The sequence below is a fragment of the Acinonyx jubatus genome, chromosome X (genome assembly GCF_027475565.1).
Source record: "Acinonyx jubatus isolate Ajub_Pintada_27869175 chromosome X, VMU_Ajub_asm_v1.0, whole genome shotgun sequence".
Taxonomy (NCBI): Eukaryota; Metazoa; Chordata; class Mammalia; order Carnivora; family Felidae; genus Acinonyx; species Acinonyx jubatus.
Window position 1 is genome coordinate 96,028,434 of NC_069389.1, and position 25,075 is coordinate 96,053,508.

At 38.8% G+C, this 25,075-nt stretch overlaps 1 protein-coding gene across 5 annotated transcripts; it reads left to right on the plus strand.

Moving 5' to 3' along the window:
• The first annotated feature begins 4,444 nt into the window (after positions 1-4,444).
• On the plus strand, positions 4,445-18,935 carry MCTS1 (MCTS1 re-initiation and release factor). 5 transcript variants are annotated; one of them, XR_003418450.2, is made up of 8 exons: positions 4,775-5,367; positions 5,926-6,078; positions 6,629-6,726; positions 10,407-10,540; positions 12,952-13,019; positions 14,000-14,285; positions 15,414-15,475; positions 17,599-18,935. XR_003418450.2 is itself a non-coding variant. In XM_053201618.1 (6 exons), the coding sequence occupies exons 1-6, from the start codon at positions 4,738-4,740 to the stop codon at positions 14,079-14,081; spliced, it is 546 nt and encodes a 181-aa protein (XP_053057593.1). In that variant the 5' UTR covers positions 4,445-4,737; the 3' UTR covers positions 14,082-18,935. The 5 variants fall into 5 exon arrangements, 2 of the variants coding, with proteins under 2 accessions (XP_053057593.1, XP_014939789.1); XR_001432037.3 differs by having other exon boundaries at positions 14,000-15,475; XR_003418449.2 differs by having other exon boundaries at positions 15,414-18,935.
• Positions 18,936-25,075: the final 6,140 nt, after the last annotated feature.

Sequence of the window (25,075 nt, forward strand, 5' to 3'; positions counted from 1 at the left end):
AAACTCACAAACAGCAAGATCATGACCTGAACGGAAGTCAGACGCTTAACCCACTGAGCCATCCAGGTACCCCTTGATCTCAGGTTCTTGAGTTCAAGAAATGTGCTGGGTGTAGAGCTTACTTTAAAAAAATATTGACAATAATAACTAAGAATGCTTTGCATGGATTAGCTCATTTTATCTTCACAGCAACCTCATCAAATAGAGCCTTTATTGTATAGATGAGAAGACAGACACAGTCTGTTCAAGTCACTTGCCCAAGGTCACAAAGCAAATAAGTTGAACTGGGTGCTTACATACATGACAGTGACAGAGGAAAACAAAGATGTGAATGAGGCATGGTGAGTTTGACTTATCACAAGTTTGGCAAGATTGTTAGTCCTAACACTCTTCTGATAAATAGGGGGCTCTCAGCTCTCTCCAAATTTTCCTGTATTTGGCCCTGGAGGCAGGAGCTGCCATATTGGTGCGACTCTTAGGTGTGCCCTACCCTAGTGGGGGATCAAAGCCAGGCTGCAGAGAGCTCTAAGGTGTAAGGCTGAGAGGCAGTTTGTGGGGAAAATGACCTTAATGGAAGACATCACAGGCCGTAGATGTTTTTTAATGTTTTATTTATTTTTGAGAGACGGAGTGCAAGCGGGGGAGGGGCAGAGAGAGAGAGGGAGACACAGAATCCCAAGCAGGCTCCAGCTTCTGAGCTGTCTTCACAGAGCCCGACACGGGGTGAGATCATGACCTGAGCCGAAGTTGGATGCTTAACCGATTAAGCCACCCAGGGACCCTCACAGATTGTAGATTCTGAGAGATGTGAGGCCCAGCAGGGGTCTGGCAGTGACCCAATTCTTTCTTGCAGTAAGAGCCGCTTCTCCAGTGTTCAAAACTGTGGCCTAGCTCCTAAAGAACCCCCTCTTTACCGGCTGCTCTGAACGGTTTTGGTGCCAGACTCATTGCTTAAGGAAGCTTATGAAGAACGCGAGGCGGTCTTACCGCAAACTTCCCCTAGCACCATTTTAGAGCTTTGTGTCAAGATGACCCTGTAAAATCCTTTCGTAAATTTAAGGGGGCAAATACCATTGCGAAACATTTAATGTTTATTATGGCTAGGTTATTTGTTTTAGTAAAACGTGTGATATGATAGACTTGGGTTTTCTGTGTCTTATGCTGTATGTACGTTGAAGCACCTCATAAGTTCTGTGCAACATTCATGCACAAATTACAGCACAGAGGAGCATGTTTGACTAAAACGTGAAAGTCCTTCATAAATACTTATTGCATGAATAAATGAAGTTCATTATTTAAAAATTTTTTTTAACGTTTATTTATTTTTGAGACAGAGAGAGACAGAGCATGAATGGGGGAGGGTCAGAGAGAGGGAGACACAGAATCTGAAACAGGCTCCAGGCTGTCAGCACAGAGCCCGACGCAGGGCTCGAACTCACGGACCGTGAGATAATGACCTGAGCCAAAGTCGGCCGCTTAACCGACTAAGCCACCCAGGCACCCTCATTATTTTAATTTTTGAAGAGGTTTAGTATGAGGTATTCTTTTGTGACATATTGTTATAGCAATGATTTATTTGAAGATAAGTCTTTTGTCAGGACCAAACCCCCAATTATGTAGCCTTGGAAAAACAAAATCCACTTTATGATGATACCACTTACAACACAAAACCAAAAACACATTACAGTGAAAATTGGGTTCTCTTTATGTATCTGTGTAGGTGGGTCATGAATGAAGGTATTCATGCACATATACAGAACTAAATATCTCATTAATGCTAGTGACCTAATTTAGCATTTGTCATAATTCAGATTCAGTTTCTGTGATTATCAGAGTGTATGAAAGTGGATTAAAATATATATGTACATATTATACATGGGAATATATCTATTCCCATGGATATGAGATTTGTCATAATTTGGATAGAGTATGAATAATTTTATAGAATTAAAAGCTATTATTCCTAGCACTGCAAATATTTAACTGTTTTTTTTTGCCAGCACAGAGCCCAATGCAGGGCTTGAACTCATGACCCTGAGATCAAGACCTGAGCTGAGATCAAGAGTTGGACACTTAACCAACTGAAACACCCAGGCGCCCCCACAATTCCTGTTTTAAAGATCTATGACAATTTCTCAGAGAAATAAAGCAACTTTCCCAAAGTCATAAAGCTAATAAATCTTGAAATATGTTTCACCTGTCTAAGAAAATAAACTGTATTTTTTTAAAGATTTTTAAGTAATCTCTACACCCAACGTGGCGTTTGAACCTACAACCCTGAAATCAAGAGTTGCATGCTCTACTGACTGAGCCAGCCAGGAGCCCTCAGTATGATCTTTTTTACACTCATCTCAAACCACTTAATACCTGTTTATTTCTGTTTTAATGTATTTGTTGTTACATGGCAGGCTCCCAGGGTGATGTGCCAGGAGAGGAAAGCTATTTGGCAAGAAGCCTGACAGTGTAGCACCAACCACAGCTTGGGGTCTGGGCTTCAGTTTTACATGTTCATAAACTCAATATTCTAAATGTCATAGAGTTGATTGATGCCAGGAATGTGGAGTCACGCTAAGGAAGTTGACAAGAGACTGATGTATAAACCAAAATGACAGTTCATTAATTTACAAAGATGAACAATTGTTCATGAGGATTTGAAAATAGCGAATTCTTGCCAGGCAGGTCTTCATGAGAAGCTAAATTATAATTAGAAGATCGTTCTTACCATAGAATCCAGGAAAAGTGAGTTAGTTGTACAATTCAAATACATACGTTTGTTGTGATTGCTCTAAGTGCCTATCTCCCCAATATATACTATTTGCTCCCTGGAGACTGGTTTGTTTGTTTTACATGTGAGTGCAAATCCACTCCACCACCTGGGTGGTGTCTGTTTAGTTAGGTTTTGTATGTTTCTATAGTTTCTTGGCTATTTTTTAAAAAGTAGGCTTTATGCCCAATGTGGAGCCCAACACGGGGCTTGCACTTACAACCCTGAGATCAAGACCTGAGCTGGGATCTCCAGTCAGTCTGCTTAACCTCTGCTTAATTGACTGACCCACCCAGGCATCCCCTGATTCACTTTTTTTTTTGAAGTTACACTAGTAAAACGTGTTTAACTGTTACCTCTCTCTCTTTTTAAATAAAGTTTATTTATTCATTTGGAGAGAGAAAGAGAGAGAGAGACAGATGGAAAGCAGGGGAAGAGCAGAGAGAGAGGGAGAGATTCCCAAGCAGACCGGGAGCTGTCAGCACAGAGCTCCACTCAGGGCTCAAGTCTCATCTCACCAATCGAGATCATGACCTAAGCCGAAATCAAGAGTTTGTCGCTCAACTGACTGAGCCACCCAGGTGGCCCTAACTATTATCTCTTCAATCGGATTAGTCTGAGGGTGCCTGGGTTGCATAGTTAAGTGTCCCACTCTTTAAAAAAAAAATTAATGTTTTATTATTTGTTGAGAGAGAGCAAGCATCAGTGGGGGAGGGACAGAGAGAGAGAGAGAGGGAGACACAGAATCTGAAGTAGGCTCCAGGATCCAAGCTGTCAGCACAGAGCCCGATGCGGGGCTCAAACTCAGGAGCCGTGAGATCATGACCTGAGAGGAAGGCAGCCACTCAACCGACTGAGCCACCCAAGCGCCCCAAGCGTCCCACTCTTAATTTGGGCTGAGGTCAGGATCTCAAAGTTCCTGGAACTGATTCACTCCCCCCACCCCCCGTCCTCTCAGGCTCTGCAACCACAGCGCAGAACCTGCCTGGGATTCTCTCTCTCCCTCTCCCTGCCCCTCCCCTGCTCATGCGCACATGCGCGCTTTCTCTTTCTCTCAAAAATAAATAAACATTAAAAAAATTAATCTTGTATTACTTGCCTAGAGACCATTTTATCGACAAAGAAATTACCTCCCTTGAGTTATAGCTCAATTTATAGGTATGGGGATGAGGCAGGGGACAACAACCGAATGAATAATTCTATGTGGTCACCTCACTATGGCTGGTGAGTGTGGCTGCCAGATTAAAATACAGGACGTCCAATTAAATTCAGATAACAAAGAAATTTTAAAAATATAAGTATGTCCCCAAAATCGCATGAGGTGCAGTCAAACTAAAACAAACAAACAAACAAAAAAATTCACTGTTTACCTGAAATTCAAAAATTGGATGTCCTGTATTTTTGTTTGCTAAACCTGGCAAGCCCATGAGTACATTAACAAGATGCCGTGAGGCTTGCCTGGGTTCCCGGTGGTCGGTAAGCACCAGTCCATTCGGTTGTTTCGGGGAACAAAAATCGTTCCCATTAAAGAAATTGCTTAGGTTAACAGCAGGTAGCAACCAAACACGGAACACTCTTGACCCTTTGAGGAGCCCGTAACTGACGCAACTGCCATAAATGCTGCCTTGGTTGACTTCCCCGCCCCCTTCATTCTTCTCTTCCTGCAACCAGAATGTTTGCTTTATCTCTTCTTCCCTTTCTAGTCCCGCCCTTCCAGCTCTCCTCTCTGGAGAGGAATCGGTAGCCCCAAAAGAGTCGGCAAAAATGCCGACGTGTTCAGAGGAGCGGAAGTAGTCACATTTCACTGAGAACCGTAAAGTGCGGCTGTCTGTCTCCCTTTCCGGATAACGACAACAGCTCCTGACTGTCAGTGCCGGCCTTCCTCGTGTGAAGGGATCTGCCGGACCCTTGCTAATTCAATTTTTCCCCCCATTCCGGGCCCTTCCCTATCGTCGCCCCCTTCACCTTGGATCATGTTCAAGAAGTAAGGACATGCTGTGGGCTCCACTGGCTGCTCACAAAGTCGGTGGGGTGGGGGTGGGGAAGAGGGCGAGAGCAAGGAACCTCTTTCTCTCTCCCCCGCCCCTGCCATCCTTACTCACTAAGGTTTTCTAGAGTACTATGCTCTTACTCGCAACTTGCAACATTTAAGCTTTCCATCCCTAATCTTCAGTCGGGTTTTGATCTTCCCACCCTCGTTTTCTTTTTCCTTACTCCTCTTTTTCTTTTGCCTCCTCTCCCAGTCCTATCGCCATCCCTAGGGTTCTACCAATCACATCCTTGTACTGTGATTTAAGGGTATATCCTCTTTAGCTGAGAGGAGAGCTCTGCACTCACTGCCATATGTTTATTAGTTATGAACTGAATAAGGGAAGGCTTGACTTCCTGGGTCATGGGAGTGAAGGAGTCTGGGTGACAGGAAGCAAGCGGCCTGTCATGCCTATTGCCTAGCTGCCAGATTAACCTTGTCTTCAAAATAGCGTGATTGCCCCATAGGCTACTCAGTATAAGGAAGACAAAAATTCTCTGGGAACCTACTTAGTGGGTCTGCCTTCCAGATTTGGTAGACGCAAAAAGCAAAGGGGGAACATGGGCAAAGGAAGGTGGGTTTTGTGCATGACATTTTGAGCAAAAATAAATAGAAATCTTAGAAGTCATCGTCATCACTTAAAAAAAAATCTCAGCAGATTACATAGCCTAGCAGGGGCTAATTGCCTAAGTTTTATTTGGGTTGGTCTTTTGTATCTCAATGCTCGAGGGTTTTTTGTTTTATTTTACTTTTTTTTGTTTTTGTTTTTGTTTTTTTGTACACAGGTTTTGTTATAGGTGGGAAACTGTTTCTTCCTGGGTAGAATTGAGTAGGGTTTTCCAGGAAGGGCATTTGTGTAGCTGATTACAGATTATAATGTGAAATATGCCTCACATCCTCCCACCTGCCCCTCCCCTTCATTGTGTATACATGACAGTTTAATATTGTATTAAGACACTGGTTTTGTGCTGGACAGAATAAAAGGGAAATTATATTAAAACAATTTATTTCATAATTATTTTAGACATCTAAATACTTGGGAATAGATGACTAATTAAAACAATATTTTTAGCTATTCTGATATTTTTGCTTAGAAATCCCTTTTTTTTTCCTTGCAAAAATCATTTGACAGATTTGATGAAAAAGAAAACGTGTCTAACTGCATCCAGTTGAAAACCTCAGTTATAAAGGGTATTAAGAACCAATTGATAGAGCAATTTCCAGGTATTGAACCATGGCTTAATCAAATCATGCCTAAGAAAGATCCTGTCAAAATGGTTCGATGGTAAGTCTTTATTATCTCTATGCACAGCTCAGAATAGCTTAATATTGTATGATTAGATTGCACTCATAAAAAATGGAATTATTGTCACATTAACCATTGGTAGATTAATTATAGGAGCAGATAAATAGAATAATTCTAAAACAATATTCGTATTGTCAAGTGTTTTTTCATGTTTGTGAAAAATGTGGCTTTGTGTACTAATTGTTTTATTAAAGAGTTAAATGTTTTTATTCAGACTTGGATTTAATTTATTTCAGTTTGTACTGTAAATATTTGTTTTATTGAATTATCTAACAATGAAATTAAAATAATAAAATGTGAAATACAATTACAGTAGATCAAATAAAATTTTTTTTTCTACTGGACTGGTATGGTAGATGAAACAATTTAAATAATGTTTTTTTTGCCTGGATATTTAATGAAATTAAAAAGAGGCTGCTGTATCTTTGTATATATATGTTTCATATTTGTTATTATTTAAAGGGTGTTTGGTATATTCATTTTTCGAAGAAAATATCTAACTTGGTACTTTGTGACATTTGTCTTACAGCCATGAACATATAGAAATCCTTACAGTAAATGGAGAATTACTGTTTTTTAGACAAAGAGAAGGGCCTTTTTATCCAACCCTAAGGTTACTTCACAAATGTAAGTCTTGTTAGAAAATACATATTTGGGGATATGGAAAGATATAAGGGGAGTTGAAAGTGACTTCTGGTACTTAACTTATTTATTAATACTAGGTGATATGGGGTATAAAACTAAAATGAATCCCCGTCTTGTGGTAAATCTGAAAAATGCAAATTCTCTCATTATGCGGTCCAGAAAGGCCAAGAAAGAACATTCATTCATTCATTCAGCAAGTATTTATTGAACTTCTATGTGTCAGGTACTGAGCTAGGTACTGAGAATATGATGGGAAGCAAAGGCAGACATGGTCGCTGTCCTTATGAAGTTCACAGTCTAGTTGGAAGAATAGACAATTAGATCATTACATGAATGTTTATTCACAGACTGTGATAAGTGCTGTGAGCACTTCCGTTTTTTAAATTCGTATCTAGATATGCCTCCTAGAGATTAACTCTATCTAAGGGAAAGCATTGGCTAATTGCGGTAGTCCCAGTTATTGTTAGTTGGGTGGCAAGGTCAGCTGTTGGGAAACAAAATAATGTTTGTTACATACCTACATTTGCACATTGTTAGATTGAGTACATTACAAAAGAAAATTCAAAGGAGATAAAATCCTGGTGCACAAGAGGTTTTCAACTGTGAAGTTAAAATTTCTGCTTTTCAAACCAGTGTCTTTCTGGCATTCTAGCCAAGAGGCAGAAAGAAGGGGAGTGACTGGAAGGCTGTGTAGGTGGTAGTGGTAACTTAATGAGTTTGGTTTTGGTAAGATGAGATAAATTTTGAATTACATGGTGGAGCAGAGGTCTGGAGCAGTGAGGCAAATCTTAAAAGAGGTGAATCATTTTAGTATTTATAAAGAATTATTTACAATTACTTGACTAAGTATTGATTTCATCAGGTTAAAAAAGTACATTGGAGAGAAACTGAGTCCTGATGCAGTGGAAAAAGTTTAAAATGAAAATATTCTGGTGACGTTAATTCCTACTCAACTAAAAGAGGACAAAGTACTCAAATGTATTGCATGAATCTAGATTAGATCCTGGTTTGAAAAGCAAAATTCAAGCCCTCCCTCTTCCCCCACAAAAAAGATAAAAAACACTTTCTTAGGGCTCTTGGGGGGAACTCTGAATATGGTTTGGCTATAAGGCAATATTGTGGGACTATTGTTACAGTTTTAGGTATGATAATAGTATTGTGGTTATGTAGGAGAATGACTATTTTTAGGTGATATGTGCTTATTTATGGTGAAGCATTATGTTTGAAATTTCAAATGGTAGAGGACAAAATGTGTGTGCATAAATAGAGATAAAGCAAACAGAGCAAAGCGTTAATGAACAATTATTCAATCTCAGTGGGTGGCGTCCAAGTATTCATTGAACTATTCTTTGTTTTTCATTTTTTGATGTTTGTTTATTTTTGAGAGAGAGAGAGACACACACTTACACCACAGGCAGGGGAGGGGCAGAGAGAGAGAGAGGGAGACACAGAATCTGAAACAGGCTCCAGGCTCTGAGCTGTCAGCACAGAGCCCAACGCAGGGCTGGAACTCTGAAGGGCAAGATCATGACCTGAGCTGAAATTGGATGCTCAACTGACTGAGCCACCCAGGCACCCCTTCATCAAACTATTCTTAATGGTTTTTCTGTATGTTAAGCATTTGCATAATAAGTTGGAATAGAAAGGTGTTCCTATTTAATAATATTTTGCTGGGAACCAACCTTTTAGAACATCCTAAAGTTATTGATGTGCAAGAAGCAGGATAATATGGTGGTTAAAAGCATACTTGGAGTTAGGCAGACCTGGGTTCAATTTCCAGTGTGTGTCACTTTTGCCAGGCCACTTAAACAGGTCATCACTTGTTTAAGCCTTATTTCCTTTTCTTTCTTTTTTTTTATTTTTAAATAATCTTTACACGCAACACAGGGCTTGAACTCACAACCCCAACTTCAAGAATTGCATGGTCTACCCACTGAGCCAGCCAGGCACTCCTTAAGCTATATTTCCTTATCTTTTAAAAAAATGGATACATTGTATATCATATCTCCCAGGATTGTTAGGATTAAATGAGATTCGTGCATGCAATGCCTGGAACACAGTAATGGCTCAATATATGATAGCCATTGTAATGATGTAGTAATTGTTAAGTAACTGTCCACTGCTACTGTATATTATCATCATCATGCTCAAGATCATCATCATCATCATTATTATTAAAGGGCAGGTATTAACGAGGATGGAGAACTAGAAAACAAATTATGTTTGTTTCAAGTTTCTTTTTTTTCAATAAGATGTTTAAATTAATATGTAGTCTTGGTAGAAAAAATACTTATTTTCTGAATAGTGGGAGGGCTAGTGGTAAGACATTAAAGTGAATGAATTTTACCAATTATTAATATTCCCAGAAAGCCCTGAGAGGTCTAAAAAATCCCCGCCGCCCCCCCCTGCCCCCGCCCAGCCATTGTTTTGAATCTTTCAGGGATACTTTAATCCTTAGATTATGACACACACACATACACACACACACACACACACACATAAATTTTTTGGGATTATAAAAGGAATTTGTGTTCATTCTAGAGAATTGGAAAGTGCAGAAATAAGATCACCTGTATTCCTATGACCTAGCGATAACCATGGTTTGTATGTTGGTGTACTTCCATCCAATTATTTCCTATATTGTGTATGTGTGTTTATATATTTTTTCCTTTTTTAAAAATATTTTTTCTTTTTTAAATTGGGCTCTCTGTTAAATAGCTTTTAATTAATTGACTTTATTTTTTAGGGCAGTTGTAAAATGGAGCAGAAAAAAGAGTTCCCATATACTTCCTACCACCCTTCCCTTATTATTCTTTGGTGTCATGCATTTGTTATGACTGATGAACCAATATCGATTCATTTTTATTAACCAAAGTCCATAGTTTACATTAGGGTTCATTCTTTGCATTGTACATTTGGTGGGTTTTACCAAATGCATAATGTCATGTATCCATTGTTACAGTATCACTATGATACTGTCATATGATAGTATCATAGTATAATTTATTGCCCTAAGAGTCCTCTGCTCCACTTATTTGTCCCTTCCTGCTTTTTCTCCTCTCACTCCCTAGCAACCACTGATCTCTTTGGTATTTTTTTTATTTTACTTTTTTCCTATTAACATTATATTATGAACATTTCCCAGAGTAATACATATTTTCCAAAAGTATTGTTCTATTATATACGTACTATAGACATACCTTAAGTCATTTATCTCTTCATTGTTGGACATTGAGGTTGATTCCAGTTTATTTTTATTGTAAATAATAGTGCTGCAATGATTATATTTCTGCCTAAATATATTGTATATCTCTAATGTTTTCTTAGGATAAAGTCCTAGAAAGAGAATTACCAAGTCAAAGAGTATGAACCTTTTCAAGGCTGTTGATACATGTTGCCACGTAGTCCTAAAGAAAAGTTGTGCTCCATTATAATAAGCCTAGCAGTGTATGAAAATGCTAGTTTTCCTAAACTCTTGCAAGCACTGGGAATTACTTTTGTTAAAAATATTTATCAACTTGATAAATGAAGGATGGTGTTTCAGTTTTATTTTGCATTTTTCAGAATACTGTAATTTTGGGAAATATTTGCTCATGTCCTTTGCCTTTTTCTGTTGAGTCATTAGTCTCATTAATTTATGTGATGTATTTCTTTTCTTCTAGATCCTTTTATCCTGCCACACCAGCAGGTTGATAAAGGAGCCATCAAATTTGTTCTCAGTGGAGCAAATATCATGTGTCCAGGCTTAACTTCTCCTGGAGCTCAACTTTACCCTGCTGCAGTAGATACAGTTGTTGTATCCTTCCCAGGCTATAACTGCTGAAAAATGTATTCACAGTATTTTTGTCATTACTGGAAGATCTATCACCCAAGAGAAGATTAGGTGTACTTTTCTGGAGGTTACCGCTACTGTTGTCTCATGACTTTCTTGTTACATTTCAAGATGTGGGAAAAAACATCATTTCAGCCTTTCTTGTTGCGTTTCAATGTGTGGGAAATAACATCATTTCTATGTCCCATCTTAGAAGTTAAATGGAAACAAGTAATAAGAAGTCCCAGCTGCATTCCGGCCCAGTTACTGCCCAATGTTATCAGACTCAGGACACAGTATAAAACTTGATTATTTTTTAAAATGTTTATTAATTTGTTTTGAGAGAGAGTGTGTGTGTGTGCAAGTAGGGGAGGGGCAGGGAGAGAGGGAGAGAGAGAATTCCAAGCCAGTCCCATGCTGTTAGCACAGAGCCCGATGTGGGGCTCAAACCCACGAACCGTGAGATCATGACCTGAGCTGAAATCAAGGGTTGGACACTTAACTGACTGAGCCACCAGGCACCCCTGAAACTCTAGATTATTAATGGAGAGGCTATATATGATATGATTGGATCACTTCTTTAGACATCAGCTTGGTACTTTTAAAATTTTTTTAAATGTTTATTTTTGAGAGAGAGAGACAGAGTGTTAACAGGGGAGGGGCAGGGAGAGAGGGAGACACAGAATCTGAAGCAGGCTCCAGGCTCTGAGCTGTCAGCACAGAGTCTGACGTGGGGCTCAAACTCACAAACCTCAAGATCATGACCTGAGCCAAAGTGGGATGCTTAACTGATTGAGCCGCCCAGGCGCCCCCCATCAGCTTGCTACTTTTATAGTTGGCTTATCCGTATACACTGGAGTAAAAGCACTCAAAAGGGAAAATAGCTTAGGCACCAGGTAGAGTGTTAGAAGTGGGTAGTGGGAAATACTGACAATCCCCAACTTTTATATTACAGATCATTTTTAAGTTGGATGTTTGGGCCTCAGAACATATTTTCTCAAAGAGAAATGTTAAAGTTTCAGATAGTCCTTAAAACTCATGATGTAACTGAGTAATTTTGCATAATTTTCATTTCTACAGTGGTGTTTAGCTATATTCTAGATCAAATAGGTTTTTGTCAACTAGTCTGGAGAGGAGGAGATCTTCTCTTTTGTCATAAAGGGGCCATTTGCGTCAGGTTGAGAAAATACTTGGTAGGTATAGGGAAATCACTGTAGAGTGGGAAGGCCATTGGAGTGGGTTTAAGAGTGTGTCCTGTACTTGAAGGAGACTGTCTAGTCTCCCGACACTGCCCAGTGTTCTCTGTTGTGGCAGTTATGTTTAAGGGGTAGATTGTATAAGGTGTATGTTGGTACCTTAGGAACAGCTTGTGTCAACAGAGATACTGGTCACATAATAGGTGCTCAAATATTTTTGGAACGCTGAGTCTATGAATTGAAAATGAGATGGAGAAAAGTATTCTGTGAGGACAGGTTTTCTTTTTAATGTTTCTGACTTTTCTAAGTGTTGTAGGTTTATAGTTCTGGAGATTCTCTTAAATGGAAGAATTTTCAAGTGCCTAACCTTTGCTTTTAAAGTAATTTTTATTTTGAAATAATTACAGACTTTTAGATAGTTGCAAAACTAGTGCAGGGAGATACTGTGTACCCTGGGAATTTTGCTTTGTAAAATATGTACTGCAATGTGTAACATTCTAAATGCTTCAAATGATAACCAGGAACATTTTGGTTGTTCTAGAAAGGTTGAAACATACACTGGGTTGTTACAGATAGACTGGGGGTATAATTATTATTTTAATGTGTCCATGGGGCACCTGGGTGGCTCAGTTGGTTAAGCAGCCGACTTCGGCTCAGGTCACGATCTCGCGTTCCGTGAGTTTGAGCCCTGCGTCGGGCTCTGTGCTGACAGCTCAGAGCCTGGAGCCTGTTTCAGATTCTGTGTCTCCCTCTCTCTCTGACCCTCCCCCGTTCATGCTCTGTCTCTCTCTGTCTCAAAAATAAATAAACGTTAAAAAAAATTAAAAAAAACGTGTCCATTACGTAAAACCGGCATTCATTGATTACAACATTAGAACAAATTGTGTTTATTTATTTCACAGTTTTTAATATTTACATGAAAAATTTTATCTTTTTTGCAGGTCTTATTTTGGTTTTGTTGGCATTGGGTTATGGTATTAACATTTAACTTAAAAACCAAGAATGATTATTCATTCATTTAGCATTTATTGAATATTTACAATGTGCCCACAGACTCTGCTAGGTCCCTGCCCTCAATTGAGTTGATGGTCTGGGTGAGGATACAAGATGGGTTCAAAGTGGCTTAACTAGTAACGTGATCATTGTTTGATACCCCCTCTCCAAGGCATTTTGATAGTTTTCTTAGCTGTGTGTTTTCAGGCAATCATGGCAGAAGGAAAACAGCATGCTCTGTGTGTTGGAGTCATGAAGATGTCTGCAGAAGATATGTAAGTCTCACATTAGGCCCCCTTGGCTTTTGAGAAAGGGTAACCTATGCGGGAAGCATCAGAATTACAGGTGAAATTTGCTGTCATTCATATCACATCTTACAAATACTTAAGCACAGAAGCCTCGTTTCTGATTTTTCCTGACACTTCGGAAGCCATTGAAACCTATTTTGTCTCCAGGATTGCATTCTTTCTTAAGTACTCTGAAAAGAACCGGGTGCCAACACAGCTGTTTTATATGTATGTGTGTGGTATTTTAGGAAATAAAAAAATTTTTTTTTGTTTGCGAGAGAAGGTATACACGCACGCGCTTGCGTGTGGATGCGGGAGTAGGGACAGAAGGAGAGGGAGAGAGAGAATCCCAAGCAGGCTCCATGCCCAGCGCAGAGCCTGATGCTGCCTCATCTCACACCATGAGGTCATGACCTGAGTCGAAATCAAGAGTCAGATGCTTAACTGAGTGAGCCCTGCAGGTGCCCCAGGAACTTTTTATTCAGTATGACTTAAATTTTTAATTGGGGGGAAGAATGTTGTGCTACTAATTTTTAAAACCGTGACACAGTTCAGCACCACATGGTATTTATCTTCTATTTTGACCTAGTAGTATAGATTATTAAGGAAGTATTAAAGATATTTACCAAAATGTAGTCAATATATTGAAAAACTTGGAACTCATTTGACGACCAAATTAATCCTGTTAATTTTGTTCCACAGTCAATTACAACACTCTGATGTTCTCCTGGTATGGTGACATCATTACTTTGTTTCTATAAGGCCCACTAGTTAGATCACTAGAATCATTTTAAGACAGGAACTGCAGCAATGTCATTTAATGTAGTCAATAACGTTAATGTAATAAATAAATTCCCTGCATGGGGCTCAATAATTGCAAAATAGCAATGCACTCGGAATTATATTTACCATAAGTAAGCCTATAAAAATTCATAACAATATGTTTATGTGCTTTTCTCCTTCCACAGTGAGAAAGTCAACAAAGGAATTGGCATTGAAAATATCCATTATTTAAATGATGGGCTGTGGCATATGAAGACATATAAATGAGCCTCAGAAGGAATGCACATGGCTAAATATGGATATTGTGCTGTATCTGTGTTTGTGTGTGTGACAGCATGAAGACAGTACCTCTGTGGTTATGCTGAATAAATTCAACAGATGCTAAAATTCTGTTAGCTTCAAAAATTATTTTAATTTTTCTTAAAGTCCAGTTAAAATTGGGTAGCAGACTTGGACATTAAGAGGTATCTGGTAAGTAATCAAACTCAGACAACTTAATGTCCTTTCTTAGGCCAATAATGTAAAATTGAAGGGCAGGACTTGGTAGATGAACCTGCCGACCTCCCAGAGAATCTGGCTACTTAATGGGGCTGGAAGCTGGACTGGGAATTTTCTCCTATTACCCTAGAAATGCCTCTTCTCTTTTGTGTGTGTTTTTTGTTTGTTTGGTTGTCATTTTTAAACTTTTCATTATGGAAAATTCCAAGCATATGTAAAAGTACGTGGGGAATAGTAGTATAATGGACCTTTTCTGTATCCGTCACCCAGCTTCAATTCATGGCAAATCTTACTTCATCTATATCTCATTTACTCCTTCCCCACCCCACTCCCTGATTATTTTGAAGCAAATCCCAGATATCTCATTTTATCCACAGTAACTTAAATATGTATCTTTAAAAGCTAAATTTTTTAAAAAACATCATTACACCTAAAATATCGTTATCACACCCCAAAAAAGAACTATTTCTTAATATGATCAAATATCTTGTTTAAATATGTGACAAATGAACTTGATTGCCTCTCTTTTTCATTTTTTTAACCATTCGTTTGCTTGAAATTGGTACCAGACAAGGTCCATATATTGCATTTAGTTGTTATTTATTTAAGTCTCTTAATCTAGAAGGTCTCCCTTTGTATTTTCCCTTTAAATTAATTATTGAAGGAATCTGGTTGTTTTGTCTTACAGAGTTTTCTCCCACATTCTGGATTTTGTTGATTGTATCGCTGTAAAGTAATTTAACTTGTTTTTATGTCCCCTGTATGACCTGTACACAGATAGGCTTGAAGAGATTCAGGTTCAATTTATTTAGCGCCCTGGCCTGAAGCTGGGTAAACTCATACTACACAGATGCCCAGAACTTCCAGATTTGGGTCCTTACTGTATTCCCCCAAAGAGCGTGTATGTCCTATCCTAAGTGGCATATGAAGGCCATGGACTTATTTCAGTAAGAACAGTAAGCTCTTTTGGGAGTTAAAGGAGCAGTTATGAATTTACATAGCGACAATAGGCATTTCTTCCTAATAACCTCGCTGTTCTAGTGTCTCAGCCATTTTCATTTGGTTGTTTACAAATATGTGACATGTGGTTTTATTTTTCAGATGGATACAGACATTTACAAGATTGTGGTGACCTGTGTTACAGTTAGAAGTTGGTGAGAAAGGTGAGGGTGGATAGTAAAAAGAGGGAGACCATTTGGCTGGCTGTTGCAGCTAGGCCTCCCAAGATACAACATAGGTGAAGGTTGTAGATCCAGGGTCTGACCCTCAGACTGAGAAACCATCTCCCACTAAATGAAACTTGTAAGACTTGGAGATTCCCACATTAGAATGTGAATGTGTTCATCTATAGTGCTAAGTCTGCTTAGGGTAAACAATTAGGAAACTGGAAGTTTCTTGGTGAACTTGGATAAGAGTAAAGGAAGGTTGAAAATTTGGGGGAGTATTTCATCTGGGCTGGGGTAAGGCTTAGAGAACTTTTCTTGCTTCATCATTAGTTACAATGCTTATGTCTGCCAAAATCTTTCCTAGCCCATAGAGGTGCCCTGATATTTTACTTTCTCTAGCCTTTTGAAGTTCTTTGTAGAATATTTGCTTTTGTTATGACAGTTATATCCTACAACTTTCCGTATTGTTACATTTTCCTATTTATTCCTGGTGTATAAAAGTGTAAATAGTCTCCTCAGTAGCCCATTTATAAATCCTCTTTCCGGGTATGTTTCTTCAGCAGGTCTCATGTTATGCTGACTTACTGGTTTCAAAGTCAGATGTCTTTCCATTTGAGGGATGAGACGCCCTATTTGAGGCCTGTAGCACCTGGTGTTCTTAAGAAGAAAATATCTGAGTCACTGATGTCAAAACCGAACTTTGAACCTTTATTGTTGGTACTAAGTTAATGTTAATTGACCAAGATTGCCTATGGAGTGATGGCAATGAAAACAAAGCACTCGCATATTAGAGAAGTTAAAACCTTTAATTGCCTGGTTTCTGAAATAATTTATCCTTGTTTCTAACCACTGTTAACAGTGGGTGTACGGAACACTTTAAAAATATTTAACATCATCATCTGTGCTTGTTTTTCCTACTATGCTGAGGTACAGTGACTGTGTTGCCTTGGTGATGTGGACTAAATATGTATGTTTTCTCCTTCCCCTGGGTCTGAGGCCTCAGGTCATGGTGTTAATCAGGGGTGTCACTCTACACTGGGAGCCTGATCAGTTTCTAAGCATAAGGTCGTGCAGGAAAGCTAATTCAAAGAGGTTAAACTAGCATATCAGCCTCTTTGTGCTGCGTTTAAAGGAAACTTAGTTTACCCACATTCCTGAGATTACGAATACAGGGAGAGCCTGTTTTCTCTCAGGCAATGTGTCTTCGGTTCATTTTTTAGTTTCCAAATTAATTTTGTGTCAAGCCAGCCTACAATCTTGCCATTTCTGTGTATATGACATCCTTAGTCAGCCAAGGTCAGTTCAACTCAATGGACATTTATTGAATATTTGCTAGCTTCTAGGTGACGTGACACAAAGATGAATAATACACAGGTGGCCCTTGCCCTTAAGGAGCTTCCAGTCTAGTGGGTAAATTGACATTTAAGAAAACCTGGGTAATGGTTACAGCCCAATACCAATTTATAAAGCCACTGGGAAGTTACTAATACTTTTCCAATTTCAGTCACTAAAATTTGCAAATTACACATGAGCTAAATATAAAAATATTGCTTAGATTGTATCCAATGTGAGAAGGTTAAAAAAATCCAGATGTCTTGGAGTTGCAAGGATTGAGCATTCCAACTCAAAGGTTGTCCCATTGTGCAATAATATAAAGGCCTGTTCAGCCCTCTTCTAGCAGACTATTATAGTGGTTTGGTGGTGTTTTGTTGGCAGCTGCATTTTTCCTTTTCTTGTTCTTTTTTTTTTTTGTGAATGTTCTGGACCCAAAACAGGCAGCTGGATTTATCCCAGGGGTAGTCATGAACATTTCCAATATGAGATTTGATAGTCCCCAAACAGAAGGTCATATGGCATTTGTCAAATAATGATTATATCTAGCCAAGTTCCTCCTCTGCATACAAATCAGCTACTGAGGATACAGTATTTCTAAGCATAGTGCTTCAGAAGATAAAAGAATGACAAATGACTCAATTTGCAGATGTGTTTCATTACAGTAAAATATTTCACTTTTTTGTTGTGAGAATATTAATCATGTAGCAATTATATATTAATGGGAATATGAAATGAATGTATACCCAAACAAAATATAGTAAATATTTTTAACTTTGTTTATCTAGGTTCCTTAATTTTGAGAATATGTCTCTCAAGGCTCTTCAGGAGACTCAAAATGTTCCAATTTCTAAAGGAGTATCCACTAAACCTGATTTATAATGAAAGGAAAAAAATGAAAATGCATGCATCCTGTGTCACTATAACCATCACTTCTGAGGTCTCAAGCAATCAGAAGCTTACTCAAGCTATAACCTGTAAGAATTAGGCCACTGAAATATATTTGGAAAGCCCTTCAGAACACTTGTGTTTAGTATGTTGTTAATTGTATTTAGATTAAATATAATTGTATTCTTAATATCTCAGTCTCTCAGCAACAGTTCCTAAAGAAATCCTGTCTTTCAACATGGAGACTGATGCGTGTAAATGTATATTTTGCATGATGTTTTTATACTTTTGTATGTATACTTTATTATGCTTTTTGTAGCAGGTAAAAGAATGACTACCTATAATGAACTATAACACTACTTTGTTTCATATTATATTAAAACTAATTAAGTACTTGTAAAGGACTGGAACTCTATCAGAACAGGAATGAATGAATGTGATTGAGAACCAGTTTTTAAATCTATATTGACACTATTAGACAGGTAGGTTGGTTGGGTTGATTGGTTGATTGGTTTAAAAGGTTGGCCTCTTGGAGAATATAATTTATGTATGGATAAATATACAGGAGATGATTTGCTGGAATTCTCCTGGTAATATCATGTTCATTAGAACAGGTCATGGGGAGGAAAAATAGATGAAAACATCCAAACTAATTAGTACTATTAATATTTGCCTCTTGGAGTGAAAAATGAAAGGACACCAAATTTTATCCTTGAATACTTTGAGAAATAAAAGATTAATTAGTGAAATAATTTCTAATTAAGGGGTGCCTGGGTGGCTTAGTCAGTTGGGCGTCTGACTCTTGATTTTGGCTCAGGTCATGGTCCCAGGGTCATGGGATCGAGCCCTATGTTGGGCTCTGTGCTGAGCATGGAGCCTGCTTAAGATTTTTTGTCTCTCTCTCTCCCCCCCACCCACCGCCTCCCTCCCTCTCTCTCTCTCTCTCTCTTCCCCTTCCCCACTCATGTGTGTGCACTCTCTAAAATTAAAAAAATTTTTTTCTAATCAAAACCCCAGTTGTTGGGATGCCTGGGTGGCTCAGTCGGTTAAGCGTCTGACTTCAGCTCAGGTCATGATCTCATGGTTTGTGAGTTCGAGCCCCACATCAGGCGCTGTGCTGACAGCTCAGAGCCTGGAGCCTGCTTCAGATTCTGTGTCTCATTCTCTCTGCCCCTCCCCGACTTGTGCCCTGTCTCTATCAAAAATAAATAAATATAAAAACAAACAAACAAAAAAACCCAGTTGTTAAAGAATGACATGCCTCACTCTAATTAAATGGGTTATCCTATACATTTAAAAATTTCATTTTAAAAGTAAAACAAATCACGATTTCTACATCATATTTTTTATTGCTCTTCTTGTTCCATTCTTCAATTTTAAAGTACTTTAATTTCAGCCAATATGTAATAGAGGGGACTTTTGGGGTATAATCATTCACTCCCTTCAGGATCATTGTAAGTATTCCCAGAACTCTGTCATAGGGGGAAATAACTCTAAATTGAAAAGTTACAAAGATTAATTTTCTTTCCTTCTAATTTTAATGTTTTATCACAGGACTTGATTGTGAGTGATAACTATGAACTTTCATTTAATCTCCTATGATGAAATAAGTAATTTCTTCTGATTGTCACAAGCATATGAGCAAAAGACCATTTTAAGCAATAAATCATGTAAGCGCTTGCTTGGAGGAAGTGCCATTTCTCCAAACATACTCCTTGAAAACAAATCAAATTCAGTTCCCTTTTTGCCTCAGGGAAAGCCATACTGGGGAGACTTTTGAGGTCGGGCAATCTGTTTTTATTCTTTCCACTTTTCTATTTCAAAAGGAGACTTTCTGTCTTTGTCGCCAAATGCTGGGGTTGTCCTAGGCTGATGCATGATAAAGCCCCCCCCCCCCCCCAGGCTTGGAAATTTGCAAACCAGTGAGATGATTTTGTGATGAAACTGCATGTTGGATTGATACTACCTGTGATTGAGCTTAAATTTGAGACAGCTTTTAAAAGGAGCTGTGCACTTTCTATCAGGGCTTGAAATGTCTGTTTCTACACACTGATGTCTTAATAATTTTTAGTTTCTCATGATCTGATTTTGTATGCACTTCTTGGTCTGGGTACTGTTTTCATCAGGTCAAAAGCTGCCTCATTCAGAATTCACTTTGTAAAGCCAAACTTCACTGTTCATTTAAACATCTGGACTAGGTTGGACAGGATGAGGAGGATGGGAGGAGAGTCCTTTTTGCCCTATAGGCTCTGGAAGGTTTCTTAGAGAGTTGGTTTATCTAGGATTAGGAAAAAGTATGCTTTTGCATGACTAAGATCTTTCTGAAGTTTGCTTGTGTAAGCATTTTAGATTCCAGAAAGTTCAGCCTGAAATGTATGTGAATATAGAGTAGAAACAGTTTCATTTAGTGGGATAATGGCTGTCTCTAACTCATCAAATTAATTTCTCCTAAATAGCTTTCAAAAAGCCCAGGATTAGAAAATATTTGTCAATGGCAGTGCTTTATTCTGTTTTAAAAATAGTAGGTCTAAAATCTAGTAAAATGTGGACACTTAGCCCTGTACTTATTTTATGTTATGATTTACAAGGTACAAATTTTATATTTTGTAAAATGTTTTGAAAGAAGTCGACAAAGTAATTCCCCTTTCTTGCCCTCAAATGCGGAAGTCTAAGAGAAGAAGGCACATGGCCTCATGAGCTTCTGGGTGTTGTCAAACCCAATTTTCTCCCAACTACCAAATGCCCAGTTACATTTACTGGGGATGCAGGAGTCCCACTTAAGCAGTGGTTTTTGCCAATATAAAGAGAAACATCTTGATTAAAGTCTGAAGAGATAGGAACCATACTGATTTGGGCAGTTTTGGCTCTAATAATGTCTAATTTGCTGTGAAAGGGGAACTCGCTCTCAGTTAATGTTCTTAAAAGCAACTTCTGAATTTCTCCTGAAAACATATTGACTTTATAAAAAAGCTGTTTGAGGAAGAGCTGTTTTATTGCATGGCACAGGTTAGATGTACAGATGTTATCTTAAAACTTAATTAAGGAGTTCCCTTAGAATTTGAATATTCAATACCAGCTATTATTCACATCAACATTTTAATATTTTACCATCTAGGTATTTAATAAAAAGGATTGATCCATATTTAGCTGTGTGAAGTGCTAATTTGTTCAAATGGCTAAGAGGGAAAGGTAAATAACATTCCCTGGGTGCCTACTATATGCACAAGCTCTACTTGCAGTATCTTGCTTAATCTTTACGATGATTCTGTGAGGTAGATTTGAATTCTCATTTTACAAATGAGGAAACTAAGGCACCTGAAGATACATAACTAATAAATGACAGAATTGGGATTTGAACCTACGACTGCCTCACTGCAAACCCTGTTTTGCAGAAAGTCTCCCCTCACGTTTCATAAAATGTTAACCTCAGCCCACAGTTGTATCCCCATCTTTGTTTATGGGTTATTGGAGAGGAGTGTAAATTGGCCTGGCCTCTGTTCCACAGTGGGGAAAATATGGGTAGCATTTGAAGGTGAGAAGAATGGGTTGCTTGCACAGTGCCTTATCTGTGCTTCTGAGGGAATTTCTCTTTCCCCCTCATCAGCGGGGTATGTGGGGGAGAACCTTCTGAAATTGTGGACTCAGTCCTGAGGACTGAACTTTTTCTATTAGTCACCTTCAAGCCATGTGATTTGTGACCATTTAAAGGTTAGGCCATATAGGAGCCTTTGTGGATCTTTTTAGAAAAGGATACAATGGGGAGGGTTAGTCACGTGGGGGAGATTATAATGTGCAAAGGCAGGGCTAGCAGCTGCTTTATGACTATCCATATATTTAGAAGGTAAATAGGAGAAAGGATTAGTGAATATGAAAATTAATGACAGGAGCAGTTTGGTTCAGTTGTAATCTAAGGAAAAAAAGCTGAGGGGTCTAATCTATATATTGCTCTAGATCCAGTGATTTAATTTTCAGAAGGAAGGTCCATGCAAGGAAATGGCCTGGGGCCTGCTAAAAGTCAGGTTGCAATTGACATAGCATTCAAGACAACCAGAGAAACAAATAGGACTTTGGGAAGAACCTTCAAGTTTTCTCCCATTCATGTACTAGCCTTGGGGTGGGGGGTGGGGGGCTTATACTTCTGGAATTGGTTAGAAATGTGCTATAACTATAAAATACATACTGGATTTCAGACTTAATAAAAAACGTAAACTAGCACATTAATTTATTTTCTGGTTACATGTTGAAATGACAACATTTTGGATATACTGGGTAAAATAAAATACTAAAAGTAATTTCACCCATGCCTTTACTTTTTTAATGTGGCTACTAGAAAATTTAAAACAACTCACGTGGCTCATATATTTCTATTGGATGGCACTGGACTGGAGAATAGGCAGTATTCCCTGAAAGTTCCCTCTAGATTCGAGTGCCTTAGAGTGGTAAGTACAGAAAGGAAGATTCCCGGTGCCAGTATTCACTCCTCCATCAAGCTACGACCAGTTTTTCCCCTTTCCTCTCAGATGGTATGGGGCTTCTGTTTTGACTATTAGAACATCCCGGTTTATCCAACACTTAGTACCTATGTGGATGTCTTTTTTTAATATATATTTTTATTTTTGAGAGAGAGAGAGCGGGGGGGGGGGGGGGGCAGAGAGGGAGACATAGAATCCGAAGCAGGCTCCAGGCTCTGAGCTGTCAGCACAGTACTGACACAGGGCTCAAACCCACAAACTGTGAGATCATGACCTGAGCCAAAGTCAGATGCTTAACTGACTGAGCCATCCAGGCGCCCCTGGATGTCTCTTATCAGTCACTCACTAGATCAAAGCATTCATGTTGTTTTTAAAGAAAAAGGCAAGCCCATCCCATTAAGGGCATCCTTCCTCCATCACTCCCATCCATTCATGCATCTGTTGAAAATCTGAGTCTTCTTTTTAGGTCTGTTCTTCCTGTCAAAGCTTTTGCCAAATTGCCAAGCAACAGCATAATCAAATATGGCCATTCTTGCATGGAATTAGTGAAAACTATGAAAGAAATGAGAATTATGAGTATTTATCAAATTGAGGACTTTGAAGGCAAAAGGACCACCATATTCTAATAATGAACTATAGCTTGTTTTATTGCTCATGTAGAGCTTACATGAAGTGATTGACTCTTTGTATGAATTATATGACTTTGGGCCTCTTTTGCTTTCCACAAAATACCAGGCCTAGTGTTGAGCTGATAGACACTCTGTTTATGCAAGGAACATGTTGTACAGATGTCTCACTAATAAAGGTGGATTTATCTTTTTTTAAAGTTTATTTAAGTAACCTTCACACCCAACCTGGGGCTCAAACTCATGACCCCAAAATCAAGAGTCGCACGTTCCTCTGACTGAGCCAGCCAGGTGCCCCAAAGGTAGATTTATCTTTTTTTAAAAAAAAAATTACAGTAATTTTAAAGTCGGTAAGCTTCCGACTTAGGCTCAGGTTATGATCTCACCATTCATGGGTTTGAGCCCCGTGTCGGCTCCACCCTGATAATGTGGAGCCTGGAGCCTGCTTGGGATTCTCTCTCTCCCTCTTTCTTACCCCTTTCCCTCTCAAAAAAATAAAATTACAGTAGGGGCGTCTAGGTGGCTCAGTTGGTTAAGTGATCAACTTCAGGTCATGATCTCGCGGTTCGTGAGTTTGAGCGGTAAGTTTGAGCCCCGCTTCAGGCTCTCTGCCATCAGGACAGAGTCCGCTTTGGATCTTCTGTTCCCCTTTCTCTCTACCCCTCCCTCTGAGTCTGTCTCTCAAAACCCATTAAATATTAAAATTATGTTAGAAACTTCAGATTTATACCATCATTTCGTACTTTCTAAACAAGTCATTTCCCCCATTATCCTTTAAATACTTAATTTTATCCTTGATGATATTGGAATTATTGAGTGATAATTTTTTTATTTTTTATTTTTTGAGGGGGGGGAGGGGCACAGGGAGAGGGAGAGAGAGAATCTAAAGCAGGCTCCAGACTTCAAAATGGATGAAAGACCTAAATGTAAGACAGGAAGCCATCAAAATCCTCCAGGAGAAAGCAAGCAAAAACCTCTTTGACCTTGGCCACAGCAACTTCTTACTCAACAAGTTTCCAGAGGCAAGGGAAACAAAAGCAAAAGTGAACTACTGGGACCTCATCAAAATAAAAAGCTTCTGCACAGGAAGGAAACAATCAGCAAAACTAAAAGGCAAACGATGGAATGGGAGAAGATATTTGCAAATGACATATCAGATAAAGGGTTAGTATCCAAAATCGATAGAGAACTTATCCAACTCAACACCCAAAAAACAAATAATCCAGTGAAGAAAGGGGCAAAAGACATGAATAGACACTGCTCCAAGTAAGACATCCAGATGGCCAACTGACACATGAAAAAATGCTCCACATCACTCATCATCAGGGAAATACAAATCAAAACCACAATGAGATACCACTGCACACCTGTCACAATGGCTAACATTAACAACTCAGGCAACAACAGATGTTGGCAAGGATGCAGAGAAAGAGGATCTCTTTTGCATTGTTGGTGGGAATGCAAACTGGTACAGCCACTCTGGAAAACAGTATGGAGGTTCCTCAAAAAATTAAACATAGGACTACCCTATAACCCAGCAATTGCACTACTAGGTATTTATCCAAGGGATACAGGTATGCTGTTTTGAAGGGGCACATGCACCCCAATGTTTATAGCAACACTATCAACAATAGCCAAAGTATGGAAAGAGCCCAAATGTCCATCAATGGATGAATGGATAAAGAAGATGTGGTATACACACACACACACACACACACACACACACACACACACACACAGAATGGAGTATTACTTGGCAATGAAAAAGAATGAAAGCTTGCCATTTGCAACTACATGGATGGAACTGGAGTAAAATTAGAGAAAGACAAGTATCATATGACTCCACTCATATGAGGACTTTAAGATACAAAACAGAGGAACATAAGGGAAGGGAAGCAAAAATAATATAAAAACAGGAAGACAAAACATAAGAGACTCATAAATATGGAGAACAAACAGAGGGTTACTGGAGGGGGTGTGAGAGGGGGGATGGGCTAAATGGGTAAGGGGCATTAAGGAATCCACTCCTGAAATCATTGTTGCACTATATGCTAACTAACTTGAATGTAAATTGAAAAAAAAAAAAGGCTCCACGCCCAGTGCAGAACCCAGCATGGAGCCCGATGTAGGGCTCAATCTCACCACCATGAGATCATCACCTGAGCTGAAATCAAGAGTTGGACACTTAACCGGTTGAATCACCCAGGAGCCCCTTGAGTGATTTAAAAAATTTTTTTTAAATGTTTATTTATTATTGAGAAACAGAGAGAGACAGAGCA